This window comes from Oscarella lobularis, chromosome 10 (genome assembly GCF_947507565.1).
Source record: "Oscarella lobularis chromosome 10, ooOscLobu1.1, whole genome shotgun sequence".
NCBI lineage: Eukaryota > Metazoa > Porifera > Homoscleromorpha > Homosclerophorida > Oscarellidae > Oscarella > Oscarella lobularis.
This window is the reverse complement of record NC_089184.1, coordinates 2,565,672-2,583,313: the sequence shown is the minus strand read 5'-3', so window position 1 is coordinate 2,583,313 and position 17,642 is coordinate 2,565,672. Positions and strand designations below refer to the sequence as shown.

Below are 17,642 nucleotides of genomic sequence, written 5' to 3'. Positions count from 1 at the left end.
ATACGGCTGTTGATTAACAGGTGGGTGGTCTCCAGTATCGATTTCATGCGTCACCGCCGCCATTCTTCCCATGTCGTGGGGACCCGAGGAAAGGTATCGGAATAACGGTCTATCAGCTCTTTGACCTGTTCCGTCTGGCGCTCATTCAGTGCTGGTGAGATAGCGACCTTCTCGCTCGGCTTCCAGGCTTCGGCGTTCGAACCGCTCCCTCTTGCTCTTTGGTCTGGCTCAACCCCGTCGGTTATCGCTGGCGTTCGTCCCAACGAAGTTACGGCCAACACTCTTCCTACGGTTTGTCCTTTGTTAACGCTCTCCGTCTCCGGTTCGGTCGAGAAGGCGCTGAACAACGGCGCCGTGTGAGCTTTTCCTTGCGCATCGGTCAACGTCACAGTTCCTCCTTTGAAACTAATATCTGCCCCAGTTCGCCACATAAAATCGCATCCGAGCAGAACGGAGAAAAGCAGTCCGTCGGTGACGACGAAGAGCTGTTGCGTGCTCATTTTGCCGACGCGCATCGTCACCTCCACGCAGCCGGCAATGATCAAGGCATTTCCATCGGCTGCGTACAAGGCGAGCGTTGGTGCGGCTCTGAGTCGTAGTTCCTTGCCTGCTTCTTCCATTTGAACGCTTAGCTGACGGACGAAGTCGCCGGACATCAGTGACACCTTTGCCCCGGTGTCAAATAATCAAGTAACCGGCGGCGCACCTTCTATTCGCACACGATACGTTGGTAAGTCAGAGCGGCCAAATTCGGCAAAAGGGTTATCATTCTTAGCCTGCACGGCATTGACTCCAGGCCGGGTCGTGTTGGCGAGGGTTTCTTGGTTTCCACCAGTGAGGGGCGGTCGCGCAGAGGGCGGTCCCGTTGAAGGAGTTCTTCCGGAGAATGGTTGTCTCGCGCTGGGATAATTCGACGCTCTCCGGCAATGCACTGCTTTGTGACCCCAGCGTCCGCAGTTTCTGCAGTTTCCCGGAAAGTAAGCCGACTGTTCCATAGGGCGTGGCCGTTGATAAGAGGTGTCATCACGTCGCCACCTCTTTGAGAGACTTTGCTGCACTTCGCTCGTCGCCAAAGACAGTCGCTTGTTCTCTTGAACGATTTTGGAAAGGCGCTGTACTTCGGCAGAGAGTTGCTTTACCTGCGCCGCCATTCCAAGTTGATTAGTCTCTTCATCTGTCCTTCCGGTCTCACGATGTCTCTCGTTCTGGGGCGTCGTCATGGCTATCGCTGCGGGATGGGAGGCGTAAACCTCTCCCAGCGGGTGCGGTCTCTTGAGAAGGGCTTTCCAGACGACTTCGGCTTTCTCCGCGGCCTAATATGCATCGGTTAGTGTGGCAATTGGCTCCGCGCGTATCAAGTCAGGCTGGAATTCGGGTCGTAGTCCATGCTTGAACCATACAATCAACATGCGCTGAGAAACACGCCCGCCGTCTCCGTCAGCTTGTTCGGCTTGAACGAGACTTGTCGACATGAGTCGGAAGCGAGAAATATAGTCCTTCATCGCCTCTTGTGTCGCCTGCTTGATGTTCATCAAGCGCGTCGTCCAGAATTCGACGGGTCGCTTTGGTCCGTAGGTCGTCCTCATATATCGCTCGAACTCCGCCCATCCGACGCGTGCGGGGCGCGTTATTACTTCGAATGCCGCGTATTCGCGCCTCACCCCAGGGCCCAACGCTGCAACGGCCTCGCGTAGCTTCGTCGCTTCATCCAATTGTTGGAGCGCCGCTAGATCCTCGAGATGCAGGAACCACGAGTCGACCTCATCGGCGGCGCCTCCGTAGAACGTTTGAATCTCACGATAAATTGCCGAGGGGCGTGCGAGTTGCGGAGGTAGCTGTTGTTGCTGCGGCTGTACCTGGGGCTGCGGCGGTGGTGGTGGCTGTTGTTGCTGCTGTCCCCTAGGCGGCGGGTTGGCTGCAGCTCGTTTTTTCCTTCGTTGCATAAATCGTTCTCCCCAAGTAGCGTCTCGTCGTCTAATGAACCTAGCGTCTAGGACAGGCGCGTGTTATAGACTCTCTCAACCACACACACGTCCACTTATCTGGTCTCCTTTGTATTCGGTCTCCGCCTACCAGACGCAGCTTCTCCGATCGCGTGTGAACCCCACGTAGACAGCCCCTAGCACCTGCCCAGAGTCGGACAAACAAATTCTTTTCACACACCCCCTACAGCGGAGGTGTCTTCGGCTCTGACTGGCATATGGGGAGGATCGAACTCCCACCGACCCCGCTACGGTGTCCTCGACACGGGCCGTCCTCAGTAATTCGAGCGATCCCGGCACGTAGAACGTTGGCCAGACGTCCCGACGGGATCTTTACTTCCACTCCGGTACCGGCGCGCGCACACACTCTTTTTATAAGGCACGTCGAGGACCAGGCCTCGAGCTGTATGCCTATACCCGGATTCTCCACCACTTGTTACGCCCCCGGGTTATTCGAGTGTGTACTGCCCTTACGCACGGCACCAGCAGTGGGCACGCAGGCTAGGATGCTATGGGCTGACCAAGGGTTCACCACACGGAGACTGGTTTATTCTCTGTCACACACTCACATATATATAGGGGGTAGGGTATATAACATGCAACGCACGTTACTAGAGATCGCAATCACTACACTTGCCGTCGCTTCAAAAGGTTCTGCTCTATTTGGCTCCTGTTAGGAAACGTCAAAGACTTTTCTATTCATTTTCCATTGGTCGTACAGAGTATGCATCGATATCCAGACGTTTCAAGCGTCTTTGACCCTATGACATCACATCAGGAAGATTTATGTTTTCACGTATGCGGAAACATGTTTTTTGATTACGTCATTGTGCCAAATCGATGACGTGATTTACCATACTGGTTCCTTGGGCATTGTCTAACTTCCTGCCATAGCAGGTCAATCACAGACTTACTACGCCACCAGTGTAGAGATTCGTAAGCTGAACGTCCGATCCAAGCAGTTGTGCGCACTACGTGGTGAAACAGTGTAGATCTACTCTATGTACTGGAAGACGGGCAGCCTCGGAGTCGATCGCAGCTACAGGTATCGTGACCCTGTTGTTGTTTTTGTGAGAGCGGTTATAGTCAACGGTATATACTGCTCGCCCGGACAGAGCGCTTAGAACGATCTCTTTATACGACGTTTTGTGTAATGCCTTTGGGCCAAGCAAAATCCTGTTGGGTGCTGAAACCCCATGGTGGAAATAGGATTGCATGTTCGTGGAGCAGAAATAGTTCATCGGAGAAGCTTTTGGCGAAGTGCCTAGTACGGGGCGTCGCAACAATTACACTTAATTGCATCAAACGTACCGACTCACCTACATGCCCCGGATAGGCTGGGGAGAGTCTGGCTATTCTTTCGTTTGAGTACAGTACACCTGGCTCATTTTGCGGCGATGTCACGCACCGGCTCGAAGATAGAAGTATTCGTTCGATGCTCGCAACTCGTCAATCTGGACCTTTTGACAAAATTCGATCCACTGTGTGTGCTCTACGAAAAGCGTCAAGACGCGTGGAGCGAATGCGGAAGAACGGAAGTTATAAACGACACGTTGGATCCTCAGGTAAGCGGGGAAGAAACGAGGCAAAATTCGACGTAGATTAGCGATATATTTTTTTCTAAGTTTTTGACAACCTTTATCGTCGATTACCATTTGGACGAATTGCAATTGTTGAAATTTGTCGTATATGACGTTGACAGTAGTTCAACTGATTTGTCGTCTCACGACTTGATTGGCGAAGCCGAAGTGACTCTCTCCAGCATCATCATTTCCTCACCAGAATTGGTCAAGGAACTTCGTTTAGCCAGTTAGCCGTCTTTTAATTAATTAAGGCTACAGTATACCTATAAATATTTCTCTCTCTCTCTCTCTCTCTATTTCTCTCTCTCTCTCTCTCTTCTTTAGAAAATCCTCAGAAGAAGAATAGAGGCATGATTCACTTGGTTGCAGAGGAAGTGAAAGAAAGCAAGAGTATAATTCGATTTGATATCGCCGCACGAAATCTGAAGAACAAGTGCTCCTCTCTGAAGCGCTTCTTGCGGAATGTACTTCCTCATCTAATTATACATCACAGAGATAGGATGATTTCTTTTTTGTTTAGTCGTCCACATTTTTGGAATTGAGACGAAAAAATGAAGACGGCTCTGAGGTGTTGGTATACAAAACGGAAGTTGTCAAGAACAGCGCCAATCCCCATTGGACGTGCTTTGAAATTCCGTCGTGGAAGCTGTGCAATTCGGATATGCACGCCCAATTGAGTTTACCTGCAAACATTGGAAAAGGTACGACGTCATTTATTGATATAATTGCGCTAATTTTTGTGTTTTTTGAAGCTCTGACACAGCTGTTGTCATTGGCAAAGCGTTTGTCTCCGTTGAAGAGCTTTTGGGCCAGCAGTAAATACGTGACGTCACTGTCAAAGGACAAGTGGTTCACTATACTTTTATTTCAGAATGTTTACAAAAAATCTTGTATCCTCTTCTTCTTCTTCTTCTTCGTCAAACAAAAAGAGGCCTCCTGGCACTCTACTCTTTCAATCTGTCAGGTGTGAGAAAAAGATAAATAAATATTTAAATAAATATTTACCTAATATTTTTTGTCAGTCCTACTCCTATCTACTCGTTTGTTGATTACCTGAAAGGCGGATGCAGTCTAAGCGTGATGGTTGCTGTCGATTTTACGGTAAGAAGCCCCTTCTTTATTAGGTCTTCTTTTTTATCATGGAATTGCTGCCTCACTTTTCAGGCTTCCAATGGAGTTCCTAGTCTGCCGCATTCACTTCACTACAATGGACCAACGGTGAGAACAAGCGAAGCATTCATCTCTCAATTTTAATAGCTCACTTATAGCCTAATGCCTATGTAGAAGCGATTACGTCCATAGGCAAAATATTGGCTGAATACGATTCGGATCAGATGTTTCCAGCGTGGGGTTTTGGAGCCAAACTGCCTGCCAATAGGACAGACGTATCTCATTGCTTCCCACTCTCTGGAAACACGTACAACCCCGAAGTGTACGGAGTCGAGGTTCATTAATTAAGATTAGAGATCATAATTACTAAAACGATCTCATGCTTCTCATTAGGGAATTTTGACTGCCTATCGACAATCGCTTGACCATGTGCATCTCAGTGGTCCGACTTTGTTTTCGCCCATTCTGGATGCCGCTCTGCGCTATGTTCGATCTGATTCAGTGACTCAGGAGCATCAGACTTACAACATTCTTCTCATTGTAACGGTACGTGTTAAATGCTATGTAGCCACTATTGTTATCTCTGCACGCAGGATGGTGTCATTCATGACATGGAAAAAACAATTGATAAAATTGTCGATGCGTCTGATGAAGCTCTATCAATAATCATTGTAGGCGTTGGAGATGCCGACTTCAGTCAAATGGTATACTGTACAGCTTTCGAATCATAATTGTCTACTCATACTTTATGAAATCAAGGAAACATTGGACGCAGACGACGTTCCTCTCAAGTCGTCGGATGGCAAGACAATGTTGAGAGATATTGTTCAGTTTGTTTCCTTCGAAGAATTACGTCATCGAATTGGAATGGATTTCTCTCTGGTGAATATACCACATTCGCTGCATTCTTTTCTTTCTTTTTCATTATTTCGTCTAGGCACGCGAAGTGCTTGCTGAAGTGCCCGATCAGCTAGTTTCATTTATGAAGTTTCGTGGAATTGCACCAAATAAGGCAGCCGTCCCCGCGAATCCGCCGTTCTCTTAGAGAAGGATTATACGCAGTCTCTTTCTTTCAGAGATTAACTGTTAGTCCTTTCGCCAGAGACTCTGCCACGTGATTCCGAATCGATTAATACATACGGGTTGATCGAGTCTTACAGTATTAATTTCACGCAATTTCTCTATTGGGTCATGCATTCTAAAAACGTTCCCCTTTATAGAAGAATTCCATCTTACTCGCGCCCTAGTCAAATTATACCCAAGTATTGGCAAGTAGCGGCGTACGTAGAAGAGAAAGTTTTCCCTCTATGTTACTCGATCGCCCTGCAGGTAGTAGTTTTTCCTGCCCATGTTAGTCTCTACCGTAATTGCTATGGAAGCTAGCTGTTTCGTGGTACTACGACATTAAAATGATTTGAATGTACCATGAAAAACAGCGACCGAGCGAGCTTCTATCTAATTCGTCGTGTTTTCGATTATAGTGGAAATATTGTAATAATACTCTATGGCTGCTTTTTCTGAGCCACATGTGATTCGACACAAAAAGATCGTCAATATGCGACTCCTCAAAGGGAGCCCCTTCTCGAAAAAACCTAAAGAAATGACGCATCACATTGTTCAGAGACAAATATACAATTGTCTCTTGCCGAAAACCGACTGTACAGCTCGAAAGAACACCGATCCGGGGAGGATCTTCGTATCCGGGACGTCTGAGTTTACGAAGAAAACATATCGACTCTACGACGCCCTCTACGACGTGTCCGCTGAAGCGACCTTGGTTGGAAGAGGCTCTATCAGTCCGCCCGAAGCATCGGCGACGAGACGTGGACACGTATGGGCGTTCCGTTGGCAGTTCGTGGCTCAAATGCACCGGAGCGGACCACTTGCAATCTATGTTGGTTTATATGAGAAAACGCTCAGAGAATTTTTTTGGCAAGCCGGTAATTAGAATAATAAATAATTCGGTATTTTATTCTTAGGAGATTTTCTCCCGGAGTCGTTTGAGCTGCCCTAAAGCTTTCGCCCACGCGTCGTTTGAATTTCAAGTTTTTGACGTCATCAGGCCGCGTGACGTGTCTGAAAATCTTGCATGACCGTTCTCGATCGCTCATCTTCATTTATACCTTCGCTTGTCTCCTCTTCTCGCGCTTTGCATGTGTCACGTGCCTCCTTGCATCAAAGAGAATTTCCTACTTGGATCAGTCAGCGAAGCGATTCGAAGAGGCCAAGCGTCCTCTCGTCGATTAGTACGTACACGATGTGTAACTTGGATTTAATTGATCTCCACCATTTCTTAGAGATCTTCATTTCGATATCTTATATCTGTTGCTCAGCGTCGCGACAGCACAAGGCTGTCTCTTCGTCATGAAGAAATGTGTACGCAGCTGTCCAGATGGCTCACTTGGTTGTTTGAAGGCCTGCCTTTACCATCATTTGTATATAGCCTAAGTGAGAGTGAATGGTATTTGTACAGCTGTTAATTCATACTTAGGTTTGCGTATGCAATTGCTACTTTGTTGAAGGTCCCAAAGTGCTGTATCGTGTTGGCTTGGCCTAGCTGTATTAAGTGATATCATAGAAGTTTAGCTCTTCTTTGCCGCGTTTTCTCTTGAGGAAGTGAAGCTGTTTGTCCTTTGTAAGTGGGTGACGTTAGCAAGTCAAGTGTGAATTTTTGTCTCAAACTTCGCTTTCAGGATATAATATATATTACTCAAGGTTCAGAGTCTCTATCTCATTCGTTCCTTATTTCAATTTGGCAATTTTAGAACGGGTTTTCTAATCGAAGGATTTGTATTCCATGCAACTGAACCGTCATGTAAGATGACGTCATTCAGAGTCTATCGCGCATGCATTTTCCCCCCTTCGTTCTTCGCCCAGTCGTCATGCAGTGCATAGATTTGCTTCGAAATATTGCTTGTGAGTATCGACTAAGTAGCCGGAAACTTCGTCGTTTGCGCAAATCGACCAGAGACGACACTTCTTCCTGCAAGTGAGAGACCATAGAGCTTATGCATGTGACGTCACTTGATCACGTGCATGACCTCTGAGTGGCAGAAAGCGTGCCACTCAAAATAAAAAAGGCCGTAGCATCTAAGCGAAGCCTCATTTGTTCTGACCTAGCTGCCTTGGCAGCTTCTAGTAGGTTAGATTATCATTGCCCAAAGGTGTCGCGGTAGCTAGACGCGATTTAAAGCGTTTTCGTAGAGCTTTTGAGCTTCGCGGTGTAGAGACCCGCGAAACGCGTGAAGGTTTCTCTAGCGAAGCGACTTGAAGCACCGCGTAGTGTAATGACATGTTCAACATTCTGGCGTACCTACCGGTGTGAAAACACTAATTCTGAAGGCTTTACTAGCTCATTCAGATGAAAAAGTAGCTTACTGCGCCTTAGACGCTAAACCAATCGCCCTTTCAGACAACTATCAGTTCGAATTCAAGTTTCTAATGTTACATCCTCTAAATCAAGAAACAAGTTTTGTTTGCAACGAGCTGAGACGCGAAAACTTCACAAGGGTCCCCGAAAAACGAAGCACGCTTTAAAATGTCTGTTGTCTTATTAACTTCACTTTACAAAAGTACAAAACCCTTCTTTAGCGCAGTTAAGCTGCGACGAGGGTTTCTGTGGGTGCGGCCAAACGCCGCTCTTACGTTTCTGCCACTCAGTTGCGCGCGCTACCATTGGTCTGTGACGTTGTGCATAAGCTCTATAGATAGATGGAGAAAGGGGGCGTCGTCTTAGAATCTATTCATACAGCGTTGTGCTAAGGCTCTTTTTGAAGACTTCTGCAAAAGACCCAGTGGTGGCTAGAGAGCGTAAGCTCGATAATCGTATTCTTACGACAACTCTAAGGTTTACGTACGCCTCACTGCAGTATATAGCTCTTCCAGGACTTTCAATGTAGCAGACTACGGTAATGGTCAGTTGAATAGGGCTGTACCAATATTCCATCCGTTGTCCTTATTTATTTTTAATTTACCTATTTATTGATCTTTTTTTAGATAAGTCTTTGTATCAGTTTGCTTTCGAAGAAGTTGGTCATTACTGGAAAGAGCTAGGTGCCTCTCTAGGCTTTGAAATGCCTGAACTAGACGGCATTGAGGAGTACTACCTGAACCGTTGTCTAAACGTCAAATTTATGGCCTGGGCCATGCTTGAGAAATATCGAGCAGCTAAGGGTCGGAGTATTTCATCGGTCGAAAGCATTCGCAAAGTTCTGCGCAACGTCAAAAGAAGGCGAAGTGTAAAAATTCCCCAAGAGGACAGGAGTATCAGCGGTGGGACATTTTCAATGTCTCAATGTCATTTAGTCAATGTGAGATTTCTGTTTTAGATCTTTTGCCCCGCTGCGTTGTTAATGACCGACGATTTTACGGAAGAGACGACGAGCTGAGAGAGATTGCACGGTATTTGTGGAACGGAAAAGCAAGAACGAGTCACGTTGAACCAATCGATTATCAGAAAATTCAGGCCTGCTTTAGCTGTCAAAATTGTGGATTTTGATCTTACGTGTATTTTCCAGATTATCTCGGGTGTTGGCGGAGTAGGAAAAACGACTCTGGCTTTCAAATACGTTCACCAATACGTCAGATCGTATTCAGACGGCGTTTTCCATTTCAACACCGAATCATATTCGTCGTTTCTGTTTTGGTTAAAAGTAAACGTAAGTGTTCACCTCTACACGACAAAATGATTTCATTTTGTCATCATATAGATTGTGAGGTCTGGTGATTTGAGTAACAAGCGTGACGTCATCAGTTCGGTGACTTCAGCCTCTGACGTCCTTCGCGCTTTCCTACGCTATATCAAAAATCGCCCTCGATGTCTTCTTCTTTTTGACAATACTGACGATTTGGGCTTTGTCAACGATATCTTGCCCGGAGCTCACGATGCCTGTCACATAATCATTACGACGAGAAAAGCGCAGACTCACGATATCTTCTATCAGCGAAACGTCAACTCATTGCTCTTAGGCGTTCTTGAAAAGCAAAAGGCCGTTGTTGCTCTTCTCTGTTGGGCCGGAAAATCGAAAGACTCTTTGCAAACTCTCGACTACAACGAGAAGAAGTATGCGGAGAAAGTTGCGGCTGAGCCTCCCGTCGACGGTCTCCCGTTGGCTTTATCACACGCGGGAACATATATTGAGCAGCACAGGATCACGTTTCTGAAGTACTGGAGGAAGATTGATGCTGAGGCTAAGCGCTTGGAAGCGGCAGCGTTGAATTTAGATAGTTTCTTGCGTTACTTTCATCTGTCCCATCTCAAAGAGAATCTTAGACAACGGAATGTTCACAATATCAGTGGATTTGTTCGTCTAGATCCTCGCAATGTCGCCAACTATTGCGATCAGATTTCAGTCTTGCGTGCACAGACCGCTTACAAGGAGAGGAAGGAGCATCGCGTGTCTCTAACTTGGGAGTTGGATCTTGATGACGTGAGAGACGAGGTATCTCAAGAGGGTTATCTTCTTCTCAAGTGCTGCGCTGTCGTGTCGTCGCGTGATATTCTCCAAGACGTCGTCGCCGATGCTGCGTTTCAGACGAATCCTCTCGATAAGGAGTTCAAAATTTCGAAAGCCATTAAGATTTTGAACGAACGTTCTCTTGTCCAGCAGATCAGTAGTCCGGATAACGATATGATTGTCACCTTCTCCATGCATCATTTGATTCAAGCAAGCATGCTGCAACGAATGGCCGAAAATACGGACGACTTTATCAGCGTCCTAAAGTCCGTTTCCAAGGCTTTATTCAAACGTCTTCCTCCCATCAACGACTTGAGCAATTGTTTGATTAGTCCCATTGTTCTCTCCCTTACGCCTCACATCTATTCTACTGTAGAGAAGATGCTTAGAATGGGAATACTCGATGACGATAGCAGTATCTATCCAGGACTGGTTGACTACAGCTGTCAGTTGGCGCTTCTTTACAAGCACTACGAAGATGCAAGGTTCTTGTGCTCCCTTCGCGTTGACGCTTTTGAAGCCAACTCGACGAGATTCTCTGAGGAAGAAATCCGACTTAGAAGAAGAGACTGTAAGTGAAACTCGTTTGGATGTCTTCTTTCTTCTCGCGTTCTGCGTTAGATTACTTTGGCTTGGCGTCCAGCCAATATTGCTTGAAGATTTTGGAAGAGGTTGACGTGAATATTCGGCGATCCCTAGGCGGAAGCTTTCCTGAAGACCTTACTGATTCTGACGTCGTATTTTATGAGGAAGGTTTGTAGACAATGCGTAGTGCGTCTACACTATCTTAGGTTTCTTTGTGTGTTTGATAGCATTGTACTTGCTGGCGCAAAGCCAAGAGCTCCAAGGCTCAATGGCGTACGCCGAGTGGATTCTTCATAAACTAGTCAATGTTTATTCTGTGTACGAAACTCCGGTAGCCGCCGCCAGCACTTTTAATGGTGCAGTACATTGCTGGTCGATGGCTCAATTTACTCTATCTTCACTGCTTTTTGTAGTTTATCTACGACTTTCACGTGTCTACAGTATTTCGGAGCGATTTGATGAAGAGCTGAGAGTTTTGCAAGACGCTCTCTCTTTGGCGAAGAGTGGTCTCTTCGATCCTGGGATTTGTCTTGCGAACTGTTAGTGAGCTTTACTGCTACGTTATGGTTTATTTTACTCTCTAATTTCCAGGTCACCAGTGTCTTGGTTGGTGTCAAAAAGTGCGCGGTTTGCTAGACGATTCTCTGGAGAATTATTTCGAAGCTCTGAGAATTTACCAAGAAATGATCCCAGACGCTCACGAAGATATTGGCGTTTGTAAGTCGGTTTACCTTAGGAAGACCTTTTCTACATGTTTCTTTCGCAGTGCGTTATGAGATGAGCTTGTGTATGATTCAAATGGACCGTCATTCCCAAGCGTGTGACTTCTCGCGCGAAGGCCTTTCCGTCATAAGGTCCGTGTGTCCGCCGGAGCATCCTCGAGTTCCACAAGGTTGGCAGAATGTCAGCTAGATTTGAAAAGTCTATTTGAAAGAGTCGATTTCTCTTTACACCGAGCTTTATCCTGATGGAAAGTATGAATTATCGTTAGGTATGCTTTTCACTAAGCAAAGCGGAAACGACTGTTTCACCTTTCTCTTTTAAAGCGTGCGTTTTCCTTTGCGAGGCTTATTTCTCACTGGGAAAACACGATGATGCTCTGGAGATGGTGAAAATGGCTTGGGACAACTCTAAGAATCTTCCCACTGGAAACCCTGCGAGAATGGGCAGTGAGTTGCAAAGCGGTTCTGTTAAACTCTTTATTAGTTATTTCTTTTTCTTGTAAAAGTTCTTATTCAGTACGTGAGGTGCTTGTGTGTGAAAGGACAGTTCAGTGACAGCCAAGATTTGCTGATCAGAGCTAGAGAAGACACCAAACATTTGCCTCCGGAGCATGAAAGTCTAAAGCGATGTGAGTCTAAAGCGCGTCTCATGTAGTCGTTTACGCAATGTTGGTCAATTAAGTGCAATTGGCTGAATCTTTTCTAAACGCATTCAAAACCATGGGCATAAGGGCTCCTTCACCAATTCGACCCGATATTTCGCAAATTTTCGACGAAGACGTAGATTGAAAAATATCTATGCGGTACTTATGTGGTAGTGTTTAGAGTGCAAGACTCGGTGTGCTGCTCTGAATATACGCGCACTTTATGGGAGCTTTTAATTTTTTTCTTCAATTTAGAAGCACTGTGTCGCTAATAATTTCTTTTAGCAGGCGACTATCAAAGCGAGCGTTGAACTGCGATTGTTTCACGTGAGCAGGGGAGGGGGGTATATCCCTCGTACGTGCTCTTTCGGTATTGTGCAGTAGGTGGGTGAACCTAGCTGTCTTTCAATTTTTGTCAAGACTTATGCACTTATGCTCGCACCGAGGTCTGTCAATCTGCGATAAAGAAGGTGAGAGCGTGCGTCTGAATACGTGGCTTGAGCGCGCCTTTTTTATGCAAGCGAGATCGACGGGATTGAGTAGACACGTACGGCCTCTGATAATAGTTTAGATCATGGAACGCCGACGTTACTTACAGTCTTGCTTGAGAAGGCAAGTATCAGCTGTCGCAGCAGCGTTTTTAGATAGAAATCTCGGCAAGGCGCGTTTGTGCAATCGCGCACTTTCAATATCATTATGCAAAAAAGCGTGTACTTTCCGTATGTTGCAAAAGTAACCAAGGTGCACGCTTTCAGCTTGCGGCTTGAAGGCAATAAGCTCGCGCAAATATTCACGTGTACCAACGCATGCCATACAGCCTCTGCACGGTAGCATGATGCAGGCGCTGTAGAACTATTATCTAATCTATTGCTGGAACACTTATTCTTGAACCTACGTAAATTGAAACTCTTACTTTCAGGATAACAAGAATGAATACTTTTGCTGCACGTTTGATTGTTTTTGCAACTACTGCCACCATTGCGATCGTTCTCGTAAGCGTTGTGGGGCATCTTTTTTGGATACTTACGTACTTTGGCTTAGGTCTTGGCGATCTTGATGCTCGTTTCTGTCGGTGCAGCAAATGATGAAGTTGCCAGAAGCTGCCTCTTTTACAGCGAATGGCTTTGTCGTTTTCGTGTCGCCGTCTCTTGGGCGTCAATAGGTTTTGTTGTGATGGCTCTTTTGGTGATGGGAAAGCAGTGGCGCGCGAGCAACCTGTGTGACACATCCAACAGTATTACGAGGGGATCCTGGTTTCTAGTCGTTCTTGGTGTGATAGCCTCTCTAATGTGGCTAGTATCAGCCGCCGGATTTGTGCACGCCTGGACATCACAAGCCATTAATTTCGACGACGACAAGAGTGTAAATTTTGACATTCTGTATGAAAATATTTCCCAAGCCATTGCTTGCGCAGAGTGTTCTCTGATGCTTTGGGTAATTGATCTTGAATATTTCTCTATGTCTATCCCCAAAAACCCCAGAGTAAAATCGCCGACACCGTGCCGACACCCCCACATCATCCGAGTGAAGAACCGAGGAGAGATTGTGACCTAAGTGCAGAAAATCCTCCACTTGCTCCAAAACCTGACCATTCAGAATGAAAACAGAAGTCGTGACACTAATCCGAGATAAAGACTTGGAAGCCATCACTTTACTTTTAGTAATGTTAAACTGCATTAGGTTGTCCACAGCAAAGTCACCGCATATATCTAGCATAGCCTGTAGACCCTGCCGAGTAGGTGAGGCGAGATAAGAATCGTCCGCATACAAGCCACACCCACAGAAACAGCCATTAATCCACGGACCATACTCAGAAACCGCCAACTTCTTAACGATATCATCGATGAATAAATTGAACAAAATAGGCGATAACACGCTTCCTTGGCGCACCCCATTGGTTGTAGAAAACGACGACGACAAAGTTGACTGCCATCTCACCACTACTTCCTGCTGCTTGTGCCACTCCCTTAAAAATCGCACGAGAAAAGACGGTGTCCCACGATGTAGCATCTTTAGAAAGAGAAGTGGATGCACGACTCTATCATAGGCTTTGGACAAATCTAGGAAACAGGCAAAGACCACATCATTGCCATGCTCCAAAAATTGAAGAACGGTTTCCCGGAGAACATAGGAGCCAACATCACAACCGTGACCCTTTTTGAAGCCAAACTGCTGGTCAGAGGTCACCCAACATGAAGAGAACTTCCACAAGATGACATTCTCCAGCAGTTTTCCGAGAACAGAGGAAAGAGCTATTCCTCGGTAGTTATTCGGGCAATTCAGATCAGCATTCTTATCCTTTATAATTGGTACTATCACAGTTCCGCGGAACTGCTATGGGACACATCCATGCTTCAACAGCCCGCTAAAAAGCCAGGCAAGGTGACCAAAAAGATCCTCAGAGCCAAAGCGATATAGTAGATCAGCACACAATTTAGATCTACTATCTGCTATCACTGTCAATGGGAACAATGGGAAGTCGGAGAGTGCGCGCAAAGGGTTGCACGTCTGTGCAAGTATGCTTGTCACTTTATATGTTTGCCGACATGCAAACTCTACTATATTAGCTGATGTACCATGTTAGCCACTGTAGTGGCTAACATGGTAGATCAGCTAATATAGTAGATCTACTATGTGAGCAGTATCTGAACGAAAAATGGCACTTCCAGAAGTGTCATGGGAGGGTCAGCCATATATATGATGCAACTACTATATATAGAAACAATTACGTCGTCGATCTACTTTGTGAGCAATCTACTATGTTGGCCTAACACGGGGTTCTCACTAGCTGCTCACTGCTCACTTCTCACTTCGCAATCCGGGTCACTTCCCACTGCACACTTAGCCTGTAGCCAGTAGCCTCGCGTAGCCAGGCCCTTCTCCCTGATCTCCCGTATAAACACGGGAGGGGAGAAGGGCCTGGTACTTCTAAGGTGCGAAAAGGTCACGTGGGACCCCCTTTGGGGGCAGCGGTCAGTCATGTGCTTCTTTAAATACTTGTCTTAACACCAAGGTAGTATCGCTCTCGTGCACTCGTGCTTAGGTCTCGTGCAGGACCATGGCTCTCGTGCAGGGACTTGGCTCTCGTGCTTCTCTTCGCTAGCGCACTCGACCAACCATGGAACCTGGTTTTTACGAAGATCGCGTTGCCTGGTAGGCAGATTTGCAGGTTTTCGCACAATCTGCATGGTCTGCTTTTTTTGGTGACATGTAGGCTGAGAGAACAATATGTTGAGAGTAGTGCTCATTATGTTTCTGTGGCGGATGTTCACAACGATTTACGAATATACGCTAATGTCGATTTAAGTTCCACGGAGATGGGACGAGTGACGAAAAGGGCATTCCCTCACATCAGCAGGACCAAGCGCAGCATTGGATGGACCTACACAGGAATTCGAAAGAAAATAAAAATTGAAACGCGAGAATGTATTTTATGTGACCTTTCTCGGGTGACATGCAAATGTTAATTCATTCTTTCCTCACAGCCTCAACCCAAGCTACTTCGTCAATAGATTGGGAGGCTGTGCACCGTTGCCTATCGGTCGAGATGCAGAATCTCGTCTCTTCTGACGAGGGCTATTTAGATGTGGATGTCACTGAGCAGTGCCGCGCAATGAGAGCCATGGCTCCGAATTTGTGGAGGGTGATGGGAAGTGTCATGGGCTGCAGGAACAAGAAGGCGCCTGACGATTTTGTTCTGAACGTTGTATCCCTGATGATGAAGCAAAGATCAAGAATGAAAGCAGCAAAAGCTTTTCCACAGCTTACATCGTTATTTCTCATTAGTCACGCTGCTCCTAAACAAGTATTTCAAATACTTGTTTTTTGCATTAGACTTCTTTTCATATGTTATTTAGGTATTGGCGGCTATGAACACCTTGGGGCTGTGCATGTCCTACACTGCCTCGTGGGACTATCTCAGAACAGTGGCTAGCAAGAATGTAGTCCCGGAACGACAACCATTCTGTCCAAGGATTTTGTCCTACGACAATCTTAATATTACCAAAAATGTGCACCACGAGCGCCAAGGTAAACAGACGAAACGGTTCATGCAACCGCGGTTCAAATTCTGTTCAGGGCATCATCAAGAAAGGTGGGATATGACCACACGCTTAATAATTGATTATGAAGAGGATGTCGTTTTGCAGTCACTACCGCTTGCACAAAAAGTAATGAAAATTTTAAACATAGCTATTATACATGCTTGCTTTAGTCCATCTCTCGATCCAGTTTGCGTGATCAAGACATTCTTCCGTCTCCACAAGACAACGACAGCGTCTTCCAGTCTGGCGTAGACTTCATAATGCGTTTTCTTGTTTCGAGATTCAAGTCATTTTTTCCTTTATCCAACGTCAGTCCTAAACGAAAACATCACAAGCAGCCAACGAAGGCACGTATTACACCTTTGCCCATATTGGATGTCAACGAAGGGAAGACAGACGGCAACATCACCGTCCTAGATAGTTTTGCTGCAGACATAAGAAAAAAGGACATAACTCCCGAGGTAGTATGATAAGCTTTACCGTTGCTTCATTCGTTCCAATTTATCATTAGGCAGTCGTAGGCGATCAGCTTACTTGCAAGAATATTCGAGGTGCCAAGCGGCTTCGAACCCCAGAGCCCTGTACTTTGAACACCTTGCACTGGGCTAAAGAATCACCAGGCAAGATTTACATAGTAACAGTAGCGAACTAACTTTTGTCTTAGGCGATTTTCATTTCTTGTGGGAGTGCTTGGGGCTGTCACTTCAGTTTTTATGGGGAAATGAGAAATCTCCTGGAACCGCCTGTCATCTCAAAAATCTGATTGGCAGACAAATGGTCGATGCAGCAGCAAAGAAGTTTCAGTCCTCGGATGAATTTTTTCGTCATGTGAGCGGAGATATAATTGAATGTGTAGCCCATCTTCGAATGTCGATTTACGTAGGTTTTCAATGCTCATCTAACTGCTGCTATCTGCTGTCACTACAAGATAGAAAGCTCATCTGACTGCGTAAAATTACCGGAAGAAAACCAAGCAGAGTGGCTGAAGCAAGAGGCTGAAACAATATTTAACAAAACGATCAAGATAAAAACGCCGCCATTTCCTGAAATCGACGTAGACGAAGTCTACATGTACCACCGAACTCTGCTTCATATGGGATTTATCTACGTTAATTTAAGAGAATCGATTCAGTACGAAAACGGAGAAGAAATAATTAGAATGTGGCGCTTTTGGTTTCTCCACCTACTTGGCGGTCACAAAGTGAATTATTCTACGGAGGCTGCCAATCTGCTAGCAAACCTGGCGGCAGATTGGGCTCCGGAAACAGCATACATTCACAAACATTATAGGACTGTTAATGTAAGTGGAAAACCACGACACGGAAAGCCAATTGACCAGTTGGTCGAACACTACAATCTGTAAATTATTGAATATTGAGCTATGCAATGTCTTACCTTGCTTTTTAGGATAATTAAAAATGCGGTACGAGCTAGCGGCGGAGCATTGACGAAAAAGCATCTCACTCTCGTGTCGGAAGTAGCGATGGAAATTTTGGATGGCTCTAGAAAGTTTGAAG

General features: G+C 45.9%; 3 protein-coding genes and 2 long non-coding RNA genes across 5 annotated transcripts; all 5 read left to right on the top strand.

The window, feature by feature from the left end:
* The first annotated feature begins 2,916 nt into the window (after positions 1-2,916).
* LOC136192263 (copine-5-like) lies at positions 2,917-5,821 on the top strand. Its single transcript, XM_065980796.1, has 13 exons — positions 2,917-3,547; positions 3,608-3,791; positions 3,890-4,029; positions 4,086-4,266; positions 4,318-4,380; positions 4,437-4,524; positions 4,588-4,666; positions 4,730-4,783; positions 4,834-5,010; positions 5,069-5,221; positions 5,269-5,379; positions 5,435-5,557; positions 5,613-5,821. Exons 1-13 carry the CDS (start codon positions 3,380-3,382, stop codon positions 5,718-5,720), a joined length of 1,629 nt encoding a protein of 542 aa, XP_065836868.1. The 5' UTR covers positions 2,917-3,379; the 3' UTR covers positions 5,721-5,821.
* A 562-nt stretch (positions 5,822-6,383) lies between these two features.
* Positions 6,384-7,362, top strand: LOC136191837 (uncharacterized). Its single transcript, XR_010671005.1, has 3 exons — positions 6,384-6,569; positions 6,655-6,921; positions 6,973-7,362. It is a non-coding gene; the product is annotated as an uncharacterized lncRNA (long non-coding RNA).
* Positions 7,363-7,587: 225 nt separating this feature from the next.
* Positions 7,588-8,579, top strand: LOC136191828 (uncharacterized). The gene is made up of 3 exons (XR_010670977.1): positions 7,588-7,664; positions 8,427-8,485; positions 8,545-8,579. It is a non-coding gene; the product is annotated as an uncharacterized lncRNA (long non-coding RNA).
* Positions 8,580-8,586: 7 nt separating this feature from the next.
* LOC136192262 (uncharacterized) lies at positions 8,587-12,382 on the top strand. Its single transcript, XM_065980795.1, has 13 exons — positions 8,587-8,593; positions 8,672-8,947; positions 9,004-9,140; positions 9,193-9,333; positions 9,385-10,702; positions 10,753-10,884; positions 10,944-11,072; positions 11,130-11,255; positions 11,308-11,433; positions 11,483-11,707; positions 11,763-11,885; positions 11,945-12,067; positions 12,121-12,382. The coding sequence occupies exons 1-10, from the start codon at positions 8,587-8,589 to the stop codon at positions 11,626-11,628; spliced, it is 2,538 nt and encodes an 845-aa protein (XP_065836867.1). The 3' UTR covers positions 11,629-11,707; positions 11,763-11,885; positions 11,945-12,067; positions 12,121-12,382.
* A 2,651-nt stretch (positions 12,383-15,033) lies between these two features.
* LOC136192261 (uncharacterized) lies at positions 15,034-16,777 on the top strand. The gene is made up of 7 exons (XM_065980794.1): positions 15,034-15,235; positions 15,297-15,508; positions 15,568-15,887; positions 15,940-16,111; positions 16,160-16,251; positions 16,296-16,586; positions 16,637-16,777. The coding sequence occupies exons 1-7, from the start codon at positions 15,201-15,203 to the stop codon at positions 16,775-16,777; spliced, it is 1,263 nt and encodes a 420-aa protein (XP_065836866.1). The 5' UTR covers positions 15,034-15,200.
* The last annotated feature ends 865 nt before the right edge of the window (positions 16,778-17,642 follow it).

Excerpts from the sequence above, each read along its gene's own strand:
- LOC136192262 (XM_065980795.1), top strand. Across the intron at positions 8,948-9,003 it reads AGAGGACAGGAGTATCAGCG|ATCTTTTGCCCCGCTGCGTT; the intron begins GTGGGACATTTT and ends TTTCTGTTTTAG. Across the intron at positions 10,703-10,752 it reads CCGACTTAGAAGAAGAGACT|ATTACTTTGGCTTGGCGTCC; the intron begins GTAAGTGAAACT and ends GTTCTGCGTTAG.
- LOC136192261 (XM_065980794.1), top strand. The coding sequence starts at position 15,201 with ATGGAACCTGGTTTTTACGAAGATCGCGTTGCCTG. Across the intron at positions 15,509-15,567 it reads AAAAATTGAAACGCGAGAAT|CCTCAACCCAAGCTACTTCG; the intron begins GTATTTTATGTG and ends CTTTCCTCACAG. Across the intron at positions 15,888-15,939 it reads GTCACGCTGCTCCTAAACAA|GTATTGGCGGCTATGAACAC; the intron begins GTATTTCAAATA and ends TATGTTATTTAG.
- LOC136192263 (XM_065980796.1), top strand. The coding sequence starts at position 3,380 with ATGTCACGCACCGGCTCGAAGATAGAAGTATTCGTTCGATGCTCGCAA. Across the intron at positions 3,548-3,607 it reads ACGACACGTTGGATCCTCAG|TTTTTGACAACCTTTATCGT; the intron begins GTAAGCGGGGAA and ends TTTTTTTCTAAG. Across the intron at positions 5,558-5,612 it reads TTGGAATGGATTTCTCTCTG|GCACGCGAAGTGCTTGCTGA; the intron begins GTGAATATACCA and ends TATTTCGTCTAG.